This window comes from Equus przewalskii, chromosome 1 (assembly GCF_037783145.1).
Source record: "Equus przewalskii isolate Varuska chromosome 1, EquPr2, whole genome shotgun sequence".
In the NCBI taxonomy this organism is placed as follows: domain Eukaryota; kingdom Metazoa; phylum Chordata; class Mammalia; order Perissodactyla; family Equidae; genus Equus; species Equus przewalskii.
In genome coordinates this window covers 58,759,616-58,776,574 of record NC_091831.1, presented here as the reverse complement: position 1 = coordinate 58,776,574, position 16,959 = coordinate 58,759,616, and the positions used below count along the sequence as shown (strand labels likewise).

Below are 16,959 nucleotides of genomic sequence, written 5' to 3'. Positions count from 1 at the left end.
GCAGAGCCTGTGGAGGCGGGGGGAAGAAGCAGAGGCTGAGGTCCACCCTCCTTCATAGGCTCTGAAATGCCACTTTGTTCCATTTTCCTGGATACAGCAGCCCTTCACACTTCAGTATGAATTAGCCTATGTTGCTTTCTTCAAGGAGGGGTTCAGCATGACAGCCCTGGGCATCCAGAGTGAGATGGTAAGGCATAGTTGGGGATATGAAGGAGAGGGATGTCTGGAAAAATCTACCTTCTTTGAGAATCAGAAGTACTAAGGGCAGGTGCTCTCAACCCACCCTGCCCACCTGCCATTACTCTGAAGGAGCAGGAACCCCAGCCTGCACCGTACCATCTGCCCCACACTGCAGACATCAGCAGGCAGGCACACTTCATATTTAGCCATTTTTAATGCTCAAAAGCTCTGTACAAAAAAAAACCCACAAATGAATCCTCACAACACCCCTGTGAGGTAGGTAAGCAAGTATTATTCTCCCATTTTACAGATGGGGAAACTGAGGCAGAGAGGTGACGTGACCGGTCAGTGGTCGCAGCACAGCTCAAAGTCAGGGTCAACCCTAAGACTACGAAAAAGCCCTCCCAAGTCAGCCCTGACCTCTGATCCTTCATCTAGACGTTGTCTGCAAAGAAATTAAAACTTTTTAATACATGCAAAAATAAAAACGAGAACAACAACAAATCTGAGAAGGTAGTGAACAGACATACAGTAGTTTTGCAAAAGAATTCAGCCAAGATGGTCAAATATTTTCCAATACTAGGTAGACAGGAACAACTTCGGCCTCTTCTCCCCTTTTCAAATACCATGACCAGTGACACACCTGCCTGTTTTTCTGCAGAAGTGCATACGCCCAACCAGAAAGGCCTCCAACGAGCCAGGCCAGAGGCCAGCCTCTGCGCTGCTCAGCCCCTGGTTTCAGCAGACACCAGTCCCCAGAGGCAGAGCTGCAAGACTCACTCAACACCACCGCCTCTCCCGCCTCTCCGAGTAGCCTTCCCGCCGTCTGCACAGAGCTGGTCCCGAGCGGACTCAGCCGCGCTCGGCCCCTGCTGCTGCCACTGGAAGGCAGCTCGATAGTGCTCAGCAAGGATGGCCTGGAATCCAGGAGATGCCTCACGCCATCCTCAGCCCACCGTCACACACTCCACGGCTCCCTCAGGGTGCCGGGCCATCCTCGGGGCTCCTGCTGCAGCAGGTGGGGACACGGGGCCACCATGGGCTGGTGGGGCAGGGAGGACGTGCAGAGGCACCTGCAGCTGGGGGCTTGGGCCTCCTCAGCCCAGGCTCCGGGGAAATGGAGCAGGCCTCTTCCACAGCGCTGCACCACTTCTGGAAGCTCTCTCCTCCCCAAGAGGGGATCTCTGATGTTTCCCGCTCCTTGGAAACCTCCACAGTCCTGCCAGCCCCGGGGAGGGGACAGAGGGCAAGGCAGCGGCCTTGACGGGACCCACTGGACCATGTGGCTGTCCTTCCTGGAGTCTCCAGGTTGGAGATGGGGCATGAGAGGCAGGAAACCTGGGTAAAGCTGCCTTCAAAGTAACAAATCCACCCAGAGCGCCGTCCACTCCCCAGGACACCAGGGGCCCCAGGGCAGCACTCAGGCAGCCAAAGGAGAGCCGCCTGGCCGGAGAGCAGCAGCCAGGGGAAGAAAGAGAAGGGCACCAGGCTGGCCGTGCGGTCCAACAGGCGCCATGGCTGTCAGAGCCACACTGGGGGAAGGGCGCGGAAGTGGCCAGCAGCTTGGTTTCGCACCTTGAGGAGTGAGCTCCTTGGAGGGCTGATGCCAGGCCAGCTAGTCTGCAAGGCGCACCCCAGGCCTCCCTGGGGGGTAGTTCCAAGGCATGGCTGTGTGCTGACTGTCCTATAAAAAGCTCTTTCAAAACAGGGGTCCCGATCCCACCCCAGTCTCTCTGGGAAGCTGGGGAATTGTGTCCCAGGGCCACTCCCAGTGAAGAGCACCTCACACACTCCAGCCTGCATGGGGTCCTGTGGGAAGGAGCGGGCAGGGCCAGGGGGAGCATGTCCTACAGGAAGTCCCCGGCAGCGGAAGGCTCGGGGCTGTGGCTCTGCTCCTGCCACCGGCAGCGCAGTCTCGAGAAGGGCTGGTCCTCCACATCGTCGAGCTCAGGGAAGCCCAGCTGGTTGAGGATCTCATAGACTCCGGCCTTCGATGCCACCTGGGTGGAAAGCAGAGACAGAGGCCGTGTTCCAGGTGAGGAGGGGTGTCATTCAGGTCACCCTGCCCACCTCTGCCACACCGTCCTCCCCTCACTGAACTAAAAGCACACAGGCAGGGCTGGGCCTCAGGCCAGCTCAGTGACCTGAGCGAGTTGTGTGTTGACTTCTATTAACTGCTCTGAGCTTCAGTTTCCTTATACCCTGGAGGGACCGTCATGGAGGCTACAGAAGCACAGAGAACACTCAGCAGACAGCAAGTCGGGAGCCGGGTGGGCGGCGAAGCACCCCCTGTGCCTGTGCAGCCTCGACACTCCATGGGGACGCTCAGGAGCACAGGGCATCACAGCTGGGGCCCGCAGTGTGGATGCAGGAGCCAACGAGAGCCCCTGGGCTGCGAGTTCCGGCTGGGGGCCGTGCAGGTCCACTGTGGGCCCCAGCCCCAGGTGGGTCTTCCTGGATACTCTCCATGCAGCCCTGTCATCCAGGCCCTGGCGCCAGATTCAAACCATCCAACAACCAGCCCCCTTCTCTCCACACCATCCCGGGGGTTGGGGAGGAGGCAGGTTCCACTCAGAACAAAGGACCGGAGGCAACTCTCATCCCCACCCTCCAGTCATCCCGGGGAGAGAGGGGCTGAGGGCCCCCGAGGCTGGAACCCACAGTCCTGCCTGGACCACAGTTCTCTCCTTCCTTGACACCCATCCAACACCCACCACCCAGGTTCAGCAGGGGAGGGAGTCAAGCTCCTCCCCAGGCCCTGGCTCCCTCAGTTTCCACTCTCCATCCCACCCAGGGGCTCAAAGAGGAAGCTGAACCAGGGCCTGCTTCAGAGGGTGGCCCTGCCATGGCCTTGGTGTGACCTACCCCATCAGGTCCTGACTCACACTCATGAACCTGAGGACCACTCTCAAGGCTCATCTTCAGCCCAGCCGCCCAGCAGCACCCTTCCTGCCCCAGGAAGGGCACTGCAGCAGCCTCCGAGCCTCCATCCCCTCACAGCTCTGAGCCCATCACACCTGCCTAAGCCCCAGAACCTCCCCAGACCCACTCTGGTGGGGGGCAGTGGCCTCCTGTCCTCCCGCCCACCCACGTCATCGGAGCTAATGCTAGCCTTGAGTCCAGATTAGAGCCGCCAGCACTGGTGAGGTCAGGAGGGCGGCTTCCTGGCGGAGAGGGAATTATAGGCCACTTCACCGAGGAGGGCAGGAGGCCTCTCTCCCGACCTAGAGGTGCCGAGGCGGCAGCTCTGCCTCTAAAACCAGCTGAGCCAGAAGAACGGCCCAGCCAGGCAGAGAGGGACGGAGGAGGGGGAACGTGAGGGGAGGTTTTAAGCCGACACAGTGGCCTTAGAACCAACCACTGGCTCTAAGGCTGACCGTGACGAGGTCCGTAACCTCTGTGTGCTCAGGGTCTTTCTCCACAGAACTGGAGAGTAACAGTGGCCATTTAAGGCAGACCAGCCTAGCGCAGGGTCTGGACTCCCCCAACAGCCTTCTGAGGCAGCGGGGACACAATCGACATTGTTTCCATGTTCATGTTGAGGGCAGTGGGCTAGAGCAGAACTAAACTGCCCAAGGTCACAGCTGGAAGGTGGCAGGGCTGGGCCACCATGCCATCGTGCCCTGCAGAGCAGGTGAGGGCTGAGCACATAATGGGCCTGAAGCATCCAGGCCCTGGGGCCTTGGGGACGCAGAGCAGGGCCCGCCTGCACACCGCCCTGTTCTGTCCCCACCTGCCTGTCTCCCCCTTCTCCTCACTCACTCATTGACTCACTCGTCAACTTTCACTGACTGCTGCCAAGCACAGACACCTGGCTGGGGACTCAAATCTCAGCCAAATGGAAGAGGGGGAGACAAGAACGCTTCCTGCTTGACAGGCCTGTCTCCCCACCCCCACCCAGTCCCCAGGGCCCCGCAGGTGAGGCTCTGGGTGGCCTCGGCAGTCTCACCTCCCGCATCCAGGCGCTGAAGGGCCTCTGCCAGGAGCCGGCTTTCTCCAGGTGGAGGTAAGCGTTGAAGAGCACCAGGCAGACGTAGCGCTCCAGGTACTGCAGGCTCCGCAGGCGCAGCCTCCCGGCCTCCTGCTGCGACCGCGCAGCCTTCGCCTGGGGACGCGGGACAGGTCAGCATGGGGTCACCCGCAACACACGGACGCGCCACACACCACACACCCCCCACACTCGCATACCTGCACACACACACCACACACACACCCCACACACTCACATATCTACACACACATGCACCACACACACCCCCCACACCCCACACACACACTTACACCCCCTACAGCCCTCAGTACCAGGGTAGGACGGGAGGAAGGGATTCAAACAGCAACGCCAAGGGGGTTGCCCCGTTCAGGAGTCAGAAACCCACTTCCTAGCTGAGAGCCGTGAACAGGTCACCCGGCCTCCCCGAACCCCCATTTCCTCATGGTGAAATCATAACCACCGTCCTGTTCTGAAGGGCCACCAGACAAGGACAGGCTGCCCCAGGAAAGCTCTGTGCAGGCATCCTCCTCACCCCTGAAATGTGGAGAGGCCCCCCAGGTGGCAGGCCCCACAGGCCCTGAGACTGGACACCCAGCTCCAACCACCAGGAAGGACCCTTACTGCCAGCTCCTGTCAGCCCTGAGAGGGGACATCTCCTCCCCCACCTCCCGAACCTCCCAGGACTAGAGGAAAGACTCTTGGTTCCTCCCTCTCCCAAGCCCTCAGGCCGCCCTCAGGGAGGGGTGGGTACAAGGGCTCCGCTCAGTGATGGGGAGGGGGCCAGGGCAGTGGTCAGGAGGGCTGAGCTCTTGGGGTTACCACTGGGTGCAGCGTGGGCTCTCCCCTCCCTCGGCCTGGGCTCTGAGGCCTCCAGCTGCTCACAGGGGTGAGGTCATCCCTGCCTGGGAAGGGGGAGAAACCCCAGCTCGGACTCTGATCCTGACTGGTCCCTAACTGATTTCTTGCCTGTTTCTCAAATGGCTCGGGAGCAGAGGCAGAAGGGTGAGCCTATGGCCCTCAATCCAGCCCTCACCCTCCCCAAGGCTGGGGACAGATCACAGAAAGGCCACCAGGGGTGAGGGGTGAGGATCAGCCAGAGAGGCAGCACCTCAGGGAGGGGAGAGCGCTCAGGTGTGTGCTGTGGGGGCAGATGGGGGGTTGTGGGGGCAGTGATGTTTTTAACAAGCAATCTTGAGCACCTTCTAAGAGGATGGCACCAGACCACGTGCTGGGGAGGGCAGGGACAGCCAGGAAAATGATAGGTTTCCCAGACAGCATGGGATTCAGCTGGGCCGGGAGGGCCTGGCCTGGCTGGATTTGGATGGAGAGAGCAAGCACCAAGTGGAGGCAGCATGGAGGTGAGGATGGTGCCCAGCAGGGCAGTTGGGAAGCGGCTGGCCTGGCTACAAGGAGGATGCGAAGCAACAGGAAGGGGAACTAGTCTGCCACCCAATTATGGAAGCCGCTCCTGACACCTGGGAAGTCCATTCCAGAGGCCAGCTTCCCAACCCTGACATGCAGGTGCCTGGGTCCCACCCCAGACCAATCAAACAAGAATCTGTGTGGGGTGGGCCTGGGCATCAGGACCGTGAAAAGCTCCCAGTGACTCTCTGTGGCCAAGGCTGAGCACCTGGGCCTTAGCACTGGGAGCCATTGCAGGTTTGGGGGTAGGAGTGACCTGTTAGCAGAAGTCTCATGGGAGACTAACGCTCAGGAGGAAGGGGACTCAAGGGGTCCTCTGGAGGTTCTCCTCAGTGTAGGGGCTAGGGTCAGGTGGGGGACAATGCCCAGGACACAGAGCCAGCTCTCCCACTGTGGGATGTCTCTGCCACAGTGCCAACCTGAGCTCTCTAACCACTACCTATGTGCTGCCCACTCAGGGGAGTGAACCTTTGGCACCCACCCCGACCCCGGCCTCCACCCAGGGCCCACAGAAGCTCCCTCTGCTCCAGGAAGAGGATGTGGCACAGGGGCTATTCCCCCAAGTGTCCAGAACATCTGTGGGAGGGCACAGCCAGTCCCAGGCCTCTGGGAACCAGGATGGGCAATCTCCCAACAGCTGGGCCACAGCTGGAAGCCTTCATGCTCAGGCACCCAGAGTCAGACTACGTGTGTCTCCTCCAGGCTGTTGCAGGAAGGCTCCCAGATGGGCCCCCCGCCCCAGACATGCATGACCCACAGCCCCAAGAACCAGGAGCTGGAGTGGGCCTGCCTGCAGGGCCCGTGGTCCCCCACCTCCCACTTCTGCTCAGGTAACTCAGCCTCCGATGTCTCTGCTGTCTTTGCTCCTGGGGTCACATGAGTGGACAGTAACTTGCACAGCCAGCCTACCCACACCATCCAGAGGAGCTCTGGTCCCTTGGGGATGGGGCAAGGGTGGAAGACAGAGAGTGGTCAGGGCCCAGGAGAGCTGAGGGCCCCCATCCAGTGCTCTGACTCCCTGAGAGACACAAATGGGTGCTGGTCCTGGATCTGCTGTCTAAATCTCAGCCCCTACATTTCTGGAGGCAGGACTGCTCAGTAAAGTAAGGTATGGGGAAGCACCTGTAAGCCACGAAGAGCCACGTGGTCCACTCGCTCACAGAACAGGAGGGAGGGCTACAGCTTGAGGGAGAAGCCCACACAGGCCCCGCCCACAGAGACACTCGCAGTCTGGCAGGCAGGCAGAAGGCCACTAGGGCACCCAGAGCAGCTGGCCCATGGGGTCCAGGCAGGGCGTGTAGCTGGACTAGGGAGGGCATCAAAGAGGAGGTGAAACCTGCGGTGGGTTAGGAGGAAGGGGGCAGAAAGGTGCCCTGAGAGGGGGAGAAAGGAGTCAAAGAGCGACGCTTGTGGCAGCAGGGGAGGGGTGACGGTGCAAGGCGGGGCTCAGAGCCGGGTGTGGAAGCCCAGCCACATCCTGACCCTACAGGCAAAGGGGCCAGTGAAGGCTTCCAGGGATTTGAGGCTGGGAATGGCCCCATGGCTGCTGCAGGAAGATGACTGGGGCGGGGTGGGGGCAGGATGCCCACTGCTGTCAGGATCAACTAACCAAGTGCTCGAAAAAATGCATTTTTGTTTAGAAATTAGGTAGTGAACCAAAAAAGATTTTACCTAAATACAAACTGTGGCCAATACCACACGACTCCGCCTATCTCTAAGGACAGCTATTTCACGTTGTACGACACTGGGCATTCACCGCCCCATCCCTTACTCTGCTCCCCAATCTCCACCCAAAGGCCCGGAGCCTATTTAAAAGCATTTTCTTAGAAAGAAGGAAAGGAAATCACCCACGGTCCCACCAGGCAAGAGCCTTGTAAACGACCTTCTACTAAAGAGCTCAGAGAAATGTCCAGTGGGCATGGAAAGCCCTCAGCTCTGGGCTTGGCCTGGGGACACGGACTCACCAGCCCTCTCCTCTCCGTGCCCCTGCTCCTATGGGGACAGAGACCTGCTGCCCCCAGAGACACACCGAGGACTGACTCTGAGGAATACTGAAAACAGAGCCCTACTGGTAAGGCAGGGTAGAATTCTCTCTAAATTCAGACCACCGGGCAAAGGTAACGCCCGACACCCCCAGACAGTTCCGTGGGCACATCCTGCCCGACGACAGTCTATGATTTGAGACAATGACCTATCTTCCCATCAAGGCCCTGGTTTCCTTAAAGTCACCCATCTTGGCACTGTCTGGGGAGGAGGACAGGCCAGCCACCTCCTGTCGATAAAAATAGTGGAGCTGCTTTTAAATGCCTGGCAGGCTGTCATTAGCTGCGGCAGAGCTGGACACACTTCCTCGTCCATTGGGACTGAGCCCTAAAATAGAAGGGCCCGGGAAAGGTGGCCAGGGCACTGGGCATTTCAGGCCTCTCAAACCTGCGGTCTGCCGGCATCAACACGGGCCCAGCGTTGTCAGCAGTGGCTGTCTTGAAGCTCTGCTCTTTGCTGGGCCACCTGGGAGAGGCCCATGGAGGCCGCCCCAGGTGTGTCCAGGGCCCACAGCATGCCACGTGCCGGGCTGAACACGTCACATCCAGATCTGATTCTTAGATTCTAATATGCTCTCCCAGCGCCCCCGTGAAGGAACAGGGACATCCCATTTTGTAGATGAGGCTCTGCAAGGTTAAGTAACCACTCAAGGTCACAGCGTTCCAAGCTGCGACATGAACTCCCAAATCCCAGCTCTCCTACCTCCATAGCCCCTTCACCACAGTCCCGCCTCACCCCTGCCTCTGTGCTGGTACCTCGCCCCTCCTCCTGCCCGAACCCTCTCTCCTCTGGGCCTGGCCCTCTTCAGCTTGGCCCTCCAGGCCCAGGATAAGCCCAACTCTCCCAGCGAGGGCTCTGAGTGCTGCGCCCCACAGCCCCACCCTTCCTGCCTCTGCTCTCAGTCTGAACCATTTCATTAAATATGCGATACATTCCATCTTGAGGGTTTCTAATTGCCTCACCAAGGCATGATCAGTCTTGACAGTGATAAGCCCAGGGGCAGGCACCAGATGACAACCAGGTCTCTACCCCCCCTCCTCCTCATGGCCCAAGGGTCTGGCTAGGACTTGGTGTGCAGCGGTCCCTGCTTGGTCAATGAGTACCCACTGCCTGGGTCATCTCATCCCATCTGAGGGGCCACTCCATCCTTCCTGCTGCTCAGCCCGAACCTGACATTCCTCCTTGACTTCTCCCTTCTCAACCCCACACCCAACCAACTAGGAATCCCATTGATTCTACTTCAAAAGGCTCCCAGAAGCTGCCCACCCCTCACCACCCTGGTCCAAGCCACTTCATCTGAGTGACAGCCCCTGACTGGCCTTCTTGCCACCACCGGCACCCCACCCGCTGTTTATTCTCAACACAGCACCAGAGTGACTCTACCAGAACATTAAGGCGGTTCCTCTACACAACACCCTGCACTGGCCCCCGGCACCCAGAGTAGAAACCGAAGTCTGTGTAATCCTTCTGTGCAATCCCAGACAAGGCCGCTGCAGTCTGCCCCCATCCCCCATAACCTCTGACCTCCTCTCCTGCCCCCTCTCCCTCCCTCTACTCCTCAAACACACCAGGCAGCTCCCATCTCAGGGCCTTTGCACTTGCTGTATCCTCTGCCTGGATGTTGGCATGGCTCCCTCCCTCACCCACTTCAGGTCTATGTTCGAATGCCACCCTCTCATGAGTCCCTTCCTGACCCAGACCCTTTATAAAACTGCAACCCCCTCCCCTGACAGACATATCACTACCCGACACACCGTGACCTTCACTTGTGGCTTGTTCACTGTGTGTCTCCCTCACTGGAGTGCAGGCTCCATGAGGGCGGGGACTCCTGGCTCTGTCCCTGAGGCATCTCGAGCACCTGCACCGTGTCTGCCCTCAGCAGGTACACAGCAAGTGTTGGTCGAATCAGGAAATGACTGGTCCTCGCACCTTGCATTGTCATTAAGTCCTGCATCACAGCATGCCTGGGGTTACCTATATCAATCCCTCTGCCTTCCAGGAAGGGAGACTGAGGTCAAAGAGGCGAACTCACCTGCCAAGGTCACATGGAGAGCCAGACACAGCACAGGCTCCAGGAGAACAGAGCCTGAGAGGAGAAACAAGAGGAGCCAGGCCAGCCTCACGGCCTGTGTCAACGCAAGCCAGACGACCCCCCGCCCCCCATTACTGGAGCTCCCTGCGGCCCTCTCCTGCACCCTCTCAACAGGAACAAGTATGGTCTGGTGACCTCTGCCCTCCACCTGGAGCGGCCCAGGCTGGGCGGGCAGCTGACAGCCCTCAAAGATGGCCAGCCCCTTAAGGGGTGGGGTCCCAGAGCTCAGACCCCGCCCTTCTTCTCACAGTTCAACACTACCTCTCACCTTGCAGACACTGGCCCCCAAGCAATCAGCGCCAGCTGCTTCCGGGGGTTTCCATGAGTCCCTGCAAACTCCATCCTCAGGATGTAGCAGTGGCGCCTGGAGCACAAGGAAGCTTTTGTACCTAATTCCCGGAAGGGAGAAAATGGCCTTGGGCCCATCCGTAGGTAATTGCTTTTCCAAAGACGTCATATTTTGTGCAGCACTTTCAAAGCCTGACGGGGCTAAACCTGGTGCCGTGGGCTTCTCTGTGCGGCAGCCATTCAACAAACGTTACTCATCCCTGGGCCAGGCGCTGGGATTCAGCGCTAACAAGACACAGTCCTGGCCCTCAGGAGCCCACTGTCCTTGCACATAAGCCAGTGAGTTGGCCTGGTGTCCCAGCCCCCTGCTCAACACATCCCACATACGCACTCCCACCTCACACCATACCCAGGCTGGTCCTCACCACCACCCTTCAAGGCAGGCGGAACAGCAGTCATGACCCCAGGTGACAGATAGAAAAGGAGAGGCCCAGACAGACCAAAGCGATTCGCCCAAGGTTGTGCGGGCAGTTACTGGCAGAGCCAGGGCCAGAACCTGGGGTTTCCAACCACCCGCCCAGGCTCTTTAGGGTGCTGCAGAAGAGCACCCTCTCCTGGAAGACCAACAATGCGGACAAGAACCCAAAGGTATCCTGAAGGAGGGGGTCGGGTTTCCACTTAATCATATGATGATTTATTCCAACTTCCACCTGTCCAGCCACTCAGCAGACAGACATTTGTGGAGCCCTTATTTGTGCCAGGCAGGGTCTGAGAGTCAGGGTTTCAGAGATGAGCCTTTGCACAGCATAGCAGAGATGAGCAGCAGAAAGAGGCACCTCTGGTGACAACAACAACCCGGACAAAGAGAGCAGTAAGCAGAGGCAGGGTCTCTGCAGATGGGGCGTGCGCTGGGGGGATGCTGGAGGCGAGACTGCAACCCCTCACATACATGCATGTGTGCACACACACACACATGCACATACACACACTTTTTGTGCATCCACTCGCCAACCACTGGCTCTATTTTGGGCCGGGTGTGAAAAAGCCTTGGGAAGCAACCCTTTCCTTCCGTCATATTTTATGTGACAGCTCGTAGCATCCCAGGGCTGCTCTAATCGGACGGCCTGGGGCCCTGGAGACACATTACCTCCTGGAATGTGGTCTCCAGGGAACAACTTTGGCCAAGCCAGTGTCCTAGAGAGACTCCACCTGGGGCTCAGAGCCAGAACTGTCTCACTTTATATTTCTCTTAAGAAACAACCTTAGTGCTTGGGGCACTGAACGGATCTTTTTACCCTCCCGGCAACTCTGCACCAACCCGGGCAGAGCGCGCAGTAGGGGCTGGTGGCTCCCTTGCCAACCCTTCCTTTTTCTGCCACAACAAAACTGCCCCCTGGGTGTGGCTGCCACAGAGGAGGGAAAGGAACGCTGGCAGAGGGGCCGGAGGCCAGGCTCTGGCTCTGCCTCCGGCTGGTCATGAAACTTCCTGAGGCCTCAGCGTCTTCCCCAGTAAAATGGATCGAATAAAACCTGCCCTCATCTCCTCAGCAGCTGCTCTGAGGACCAGAGGAGACAAAAGGCAAGTTCTTAGAAAACTCAAAAAGCACTGCTCAAAGTCAAAGCACTAGAGTCTTTTTAAAATAAATCTCAATTTGAGAACAAAGGACATTTTGCTTCTCTCTGTGGCTACCTTCACTTCAGCTTTTCTTCAGACTCTTTCTCAGGGACAGCGGGGCACACATCAGCTTGTTTGAAATACAGAATACAGAATTGACGTCACCAGCCAAGGCTAAGGAGAAGGGCCCCTGGCATTAATGATTCCAGCAGGGCTTCCTCCAGGAGCCCTGACCTTGGTTTCTTTCACAAATATTTTCCCTCTCAAGGCCCAGCAGGAAACAACTAATCCACCAGATGGTGTCACCACGGTGGGCTGGTGGCCATCTTGGACTCTCCTCAGCCTGGGGTCCAGCCTTCTCACCTCTACCACAGCCCCACGGAGTGGCTTAGTTCAAAGGGCTTCTCTTTCTCTGGTTTTTTAAATGCCCTGAGTACTCTGGCCCCCTCACACACATCAGGAGACCAGGCCTGACCCCATGTCACCAACGCTCCAGAGAACAGAGGCATCACCAGCTGCAGCCCCCAGAGGCTGAGCAGTCGGAGACAGGCCTGTGCAGAGAGAGGAGCCGAGACTGTTACACCAGCAAAGGTCTGTCTCCATGGAAAATGTGTGTGCAGCTTTGGTACCATCCCCTCTGTACCATGACCCATGGCTGGGGTGTGTGCTTCTCTTCTGGCTCTCTCTCCCCTACTCAGGCCCAGAATACAAGGGCAAGGATCACGGCTTCTAACTCTTATTTTTCCCCCCAGCGGGGCTTGGGGTGTGCAGGGGAGGTAAAACTGCGCCTCCTTTCCTTGAAGGCAGGGTGGCTTGGTGGAGAGGGCCTGACCCGGGACCTCGCTCTCCTCCTGCCATCCACCACTGTGTGTTCTCGGGCAAGCCCAGTGCCTCCCTTCCTCAAATGCAGAAGTGAGGTAACATTGCAGCCCGCCCTCCCTCAGGCACAGGCACACGGTGAGGACTGAGCAGGACTGCAGGTGTGAAAAAGTACAGTCAGCCTGGTGTGGGCAGCTGGCAGGCTGGTTCTGAGTTAGCTGAGAGGTCAGGACATATGGGGGTTGGGGCCCCTGTCCTCCAGCACTGGCCTCCAGTGACTCCTACCCTCCACTCATGAGCCTCTCCATCTTCCTTCTCCTAGCCAGCTCCCACCCCTGTCACCCAGATCTTCATCCGGTCTGCTCCGGTTCCTCGTCTGCAGGAACGTTACAGTGGGGTCACCAAATCCAACATCCCTCCCCCCAGCTTTAGAGAAGCACCCCGAACCTCCTCTGAAGACAGGGAAAGCCAGGCAAAGCAAGCACTGGACCTGCCACCTGCCCCCGCGGCACCTCGGGGAAGTTCTCTCTGGAAGTATTGCAGTTCATTAATGCAGAGGAAATGAGAGAGTCGGTATATCACTGTTTTGCAGGCCCCAGTGAGATAAGGAATCCAGGGGACTAGTACCAGCCACTGCCAGGTCACAGGAGAGACCACAGGACCTTCCGTGCCCCTGTGCAGCACACAGCACCACCCGACTATGCCAGCCAAAACCGAGCCAAATGTGATCAAGCCTCTGTGGTCTCCACCCGCTTACAGGAAGCCCAGGGACCGGGACGCAGGCTAAACCAAACCCAGGGTACCACGAGCAAGATCCAGACTGTGGGGCACCCAGGAAGACAGCCTGGTCACCTTAGCAAATACACTTTAGGGCGGAAAGAGCTGTTCTGGATTCAACGGGACTTAAGGGCCACATCAATCAAATCAACAAGATTCATGGATCTGGTTTGGATCCGGATCCAACTGCAAAAAGACTTCAAGAGACCAGTGGGAAAATCTCAACAGTGAGCAGGTATTGGATGTTGAGAAGTCACTGTTGTTTTAGGTGTGATAATGGCGTTACGATGATCTTTTTTTTTTTCTTTTTAAAGATTTTATTTTTTTCCTTTTTCTCCCCAAAGCCCCCCGGTACATAGTTGTATATTCTTCGTTGCGGGTTGTTCTAGTTGTGGCATGTGGGACGCCGCCTCAGCGAGGTTTGATGAGCAGTGCCATGTCCCCGCCCAGGATTCGAACCAACGAAACACTGGGCTGCCTGCAGCGGAGCCTGCGAACTTAACCGCTTGGCCACGGGGCCAGCCCCTTACGATGATCTTTTTTAAAAGATCCCCCTTTAAGGTATGCGCTGAAATAGTTACAGAGGAAACAATACGAATTCGGGACTTGCTTCAAAATAATGCCTTAGGGGTGTGGGGGCTGGAGGGGCTTTAGATGAAATAAGATCGGCCCTGATTGGTCATTCCTGCAACTGGGAGGTGGGCACACAAGGTTCATGAAATTATTCTCCCTACTTCGAAATTTTCTGTTTAAAATTTTCCAAAATAATTTTTTTAAATAAGTTCCTACTTTTCAACTCAATAATTCTACTTCTAAGAATCAGCCTACAGAAAAAAAAGCCACACAGATGAAAGAGCAACGTGCACTATGACCTTTACTGTAGCATCACCCAGCCTGGAAACGACAGGAATTAATTTCACGGGCCACCCTTATAAAGGAGCAGCATTTGACACCAGGCACTTCCACTCAAACGCATATAAAGGCTCTTCAACAAACAGGATAAAATGTCCGCGAGCTGAAACTATTTAGTTACTTCCTCTCCTCGTTCTACTGGAATGTAAGCTCAGTGAGGCTTCACCCACTGTCCACCCCCAGACACGGCCAGCACAGGACAGGCGCTCAGCCAGCACGTGCTGGCTGAGCTCATGTCTAATGCCTGAACGTCACCAAGGTGAACAAGCAGGACATGCCAAGCGTGGACTGTGATCACACCTGTGAGAGAAAGTGCATGTGAGTGCACAGAGATCAGAAAGAAAAAGACAAAAATGAAACCATGGCCTGGTTAGCGGGAGTCTGGGAGACTTCTTCTCGCCCTGGACTCAGTTTAGGTACTGGGTAACAGTCTTTTAATGACACAGGCTACCAACAGTCCTCAGCCGTGTTGTGTAACCTCTGCATGCAGACGGAGATGTGTGCACATTCTGAGCCTTCCTTCTGATCCACAGCAGAGACACGACCTCGAAATTCTCCCTCTCTTCTCTGCCAGGGGCCCGGAAATAGTTTTATTGCTGGAAGAAGCACAAACGCCAAGTTCCAGGAGCTGTTTTCTTAGTTGCTTATTATTAAAGTAAGTTGACTGCTGGGCCTGGCAGGGGCCAGGGAAGGGAAATTCACTGTCTGGGAGCTCTGGGGGGGTGCGGGGCAGGAAGCCGAGGAACCATGTGATATGAGGGTTTTAGAATCCCAAGGCAGTGGACTCCTGGGAGGAAAACTTCAGAAGAGCAGAACGTGGACCGGACCCGGAATGTTCCCAGGCAAATGGAGCCCAAGTACTGATAAACCCCACCCGAGCCTGGGCTCTGGTACCACTCCATTTAAGGCGCTGGGGCCCTGACCAGGCTAACGAGCACCACGTGTGCTCATAGCACAGCCCCTGCAGGCTCCCCGGAGATCTCCCGGGGACTGTCTTTTTTTTTTTTTTTTTTTAAAGATTGGTACCTGAGCTAACAACTGTTGCCAGTCTTTTTTTTTTTTCTGCTTTTTCTCCCCCAAATCCCCTCAGTACATAGTTGTGTATCTTAGTTGCAGGTCCTTCTAGTTTTGGCATGTGGGACGCCGCCTCAATGTGGCCTGACGAGCGGTGCCATGTCCGCGCCCAAGATCTGAATCGGTGAAACCCTGGGCCAGCACAGCGGAGTGCAAGAACTTAACTACTCTGCCACGGGGCCGGCCTCTCCTGGGGACTTTCGGTTTGAAACCAGAGGGCAGGGGTTTAAGTACACAGACACATACCGAGGGTGAGACACAGCTGAGAATCTGCAGAGGAGGCAGCCATTCAGAGGGAAAGGGGAGAGGAGGCAGCGGCCCTTCTGGAGACTCAGCAAGCCCCTGAAGCCCACCAGGGCAACATGGACCAAGACCCTCCATCCAGGACAATGTCAGGGAGGGGCTGGGGGCTGGGAGTAAGGATCTTTGCCTCTCATCCCCGCTCTGCCATCAACTCATGTGGGCCCTGCTTCCTCATCTGTAAACAGAGAGGCCAGATGCTAAGACACTTCAGCACAAAAATCTGAGGGTCTATATGGGGGTTTTGAAGCTATAGGGACATCACAGGACACCCTGGCCCTACAATGATCCTCAGAGCCCTCCTGTTAGTTGAGCACTTATGTGCGCCAGCCGAGCCCCGTGCTTCCAGTCCTTCATGCACGTCCCCCACACAGCCCTGCCAGCAAACAGCATTAGTCCAGCCTGGCAGTGGGGACACAGGTGGTCAGAGAGGATGGAGATGGCCCTGTCGGAACCCAGCTCCCTCCAACTCCCACATCCATTCCTTCCGCCAATCAGCCTGGAACAATCTAACTACTTCCTTCCCAGATACACTGGGATTGAGGTTGGGCCGTGTCGACCATAATGAAGTCCATTCCACACACACAGATGGCAGGCTGGCCTGAGGCCCCTTCTACCCTGGAGGCAGCTGAAACAGCTCAGACCATCCTGACCTCAGGCAGGACACGGGCTGCAGCCCAGGTAGGGCAGGGCAGCACAGGGCGACCCTGGAGGAGGCATTCTGCCTTTCTGGCTAAAGGAGACTGTCCTCTGGTCACCAAAAGTGTGATTCCCAAATCCAGGTCCACAACCAGTTTCACAAGTCCACCAGAACTTAGAAACATAGATCTTTTCAAGGACTGTCCTCTAGTCTAAGATCACGTCCATTCTACATTTCTAGTAATAAAATATCCTTTTTCTTAATGAAATGCCAACCATATTAGACAGTAGTTGGGTCTTTAAATTTTTGTATCTTTCTTCTCTTCCTGCTTTCTTTAAAATGGACAGATTTAACAAAATTACACATTGGCAACCCTAGAAAGGTCCTTCCCTTTTTTGAAACTGTTCTGTGAAATCCCAACGGCTGGGATTAAGACCTCTTTTAGCTCTTTCTTTGATCTCTATCAGGACTTCCAGGAGTCTATGATTAGATGACCTCTCAGACTAGTGTCCTTATAAGAAAGGGACTCCAGAGAGTCCCCACACGCACACCAAGGACAGGCCATGTGAGGACACAGCGAGAAAGCGGCCGCATTCAAGCCAGGTGAGAGCCTTCGCTAGAAACTGAAGCGGCCAGAACCTTGATCTTGGACTTTCCAGCCTCCAGAACTGTGAGAAAATAAACTTCTGTTGTTTAAGCCACACCGTCTGTGGTATTTTGAGCAGAATAATACACGTGTGAAACCCTCCCTCTCTAGGCTTCAGCCTCCCTATCTGTCAAAGAGAGAGAGGGCCACTGTGTGAGGC

General features: G+C 56.6%; 1 protein-coding gene across 13 annotated transcripts in view; it reads right to left on the bottom strand.

Annotated features, from left to right (window-relative positions):
- Positions 1–375: 375 nt before the first annotated feature.
- The window catches only part of PALD1 (phosphatase domain containing paladin 1), a 95,904-nt gene continuing 79,320 nt past the window's right edge, over positions 376–16,959 (bottom strand). For 7 of the 13 annotated variants that reach the window (XM_070612062.1, XM_070612045.1, XM_070612039.1 and 4 more), the window contains 2 exons: positions 4,130–4,285; positions 376–2,180 (listed from right to left, as the gene is read on the bottom strand). In XM_070612062.1, the coding sequence (XP_070468163.1) occupies positions 2,028–2,180; positions 4,130–4,285 (309 nt within the window). In that variant the 3' untranslated portion in view covers positions 376–2,027. Of the gene's footprint in view, positions 2,181–4,129; positions 4,286–9,668; positions 9,723–9,996; positions 10,118–16,959 lie in introns of all 13 variants that reach the window. The other 6 variants (XR_011537963.1, XR_011537960.1, XR_011537964.1 and 3 more) reach the window with 3 other exon arrangements.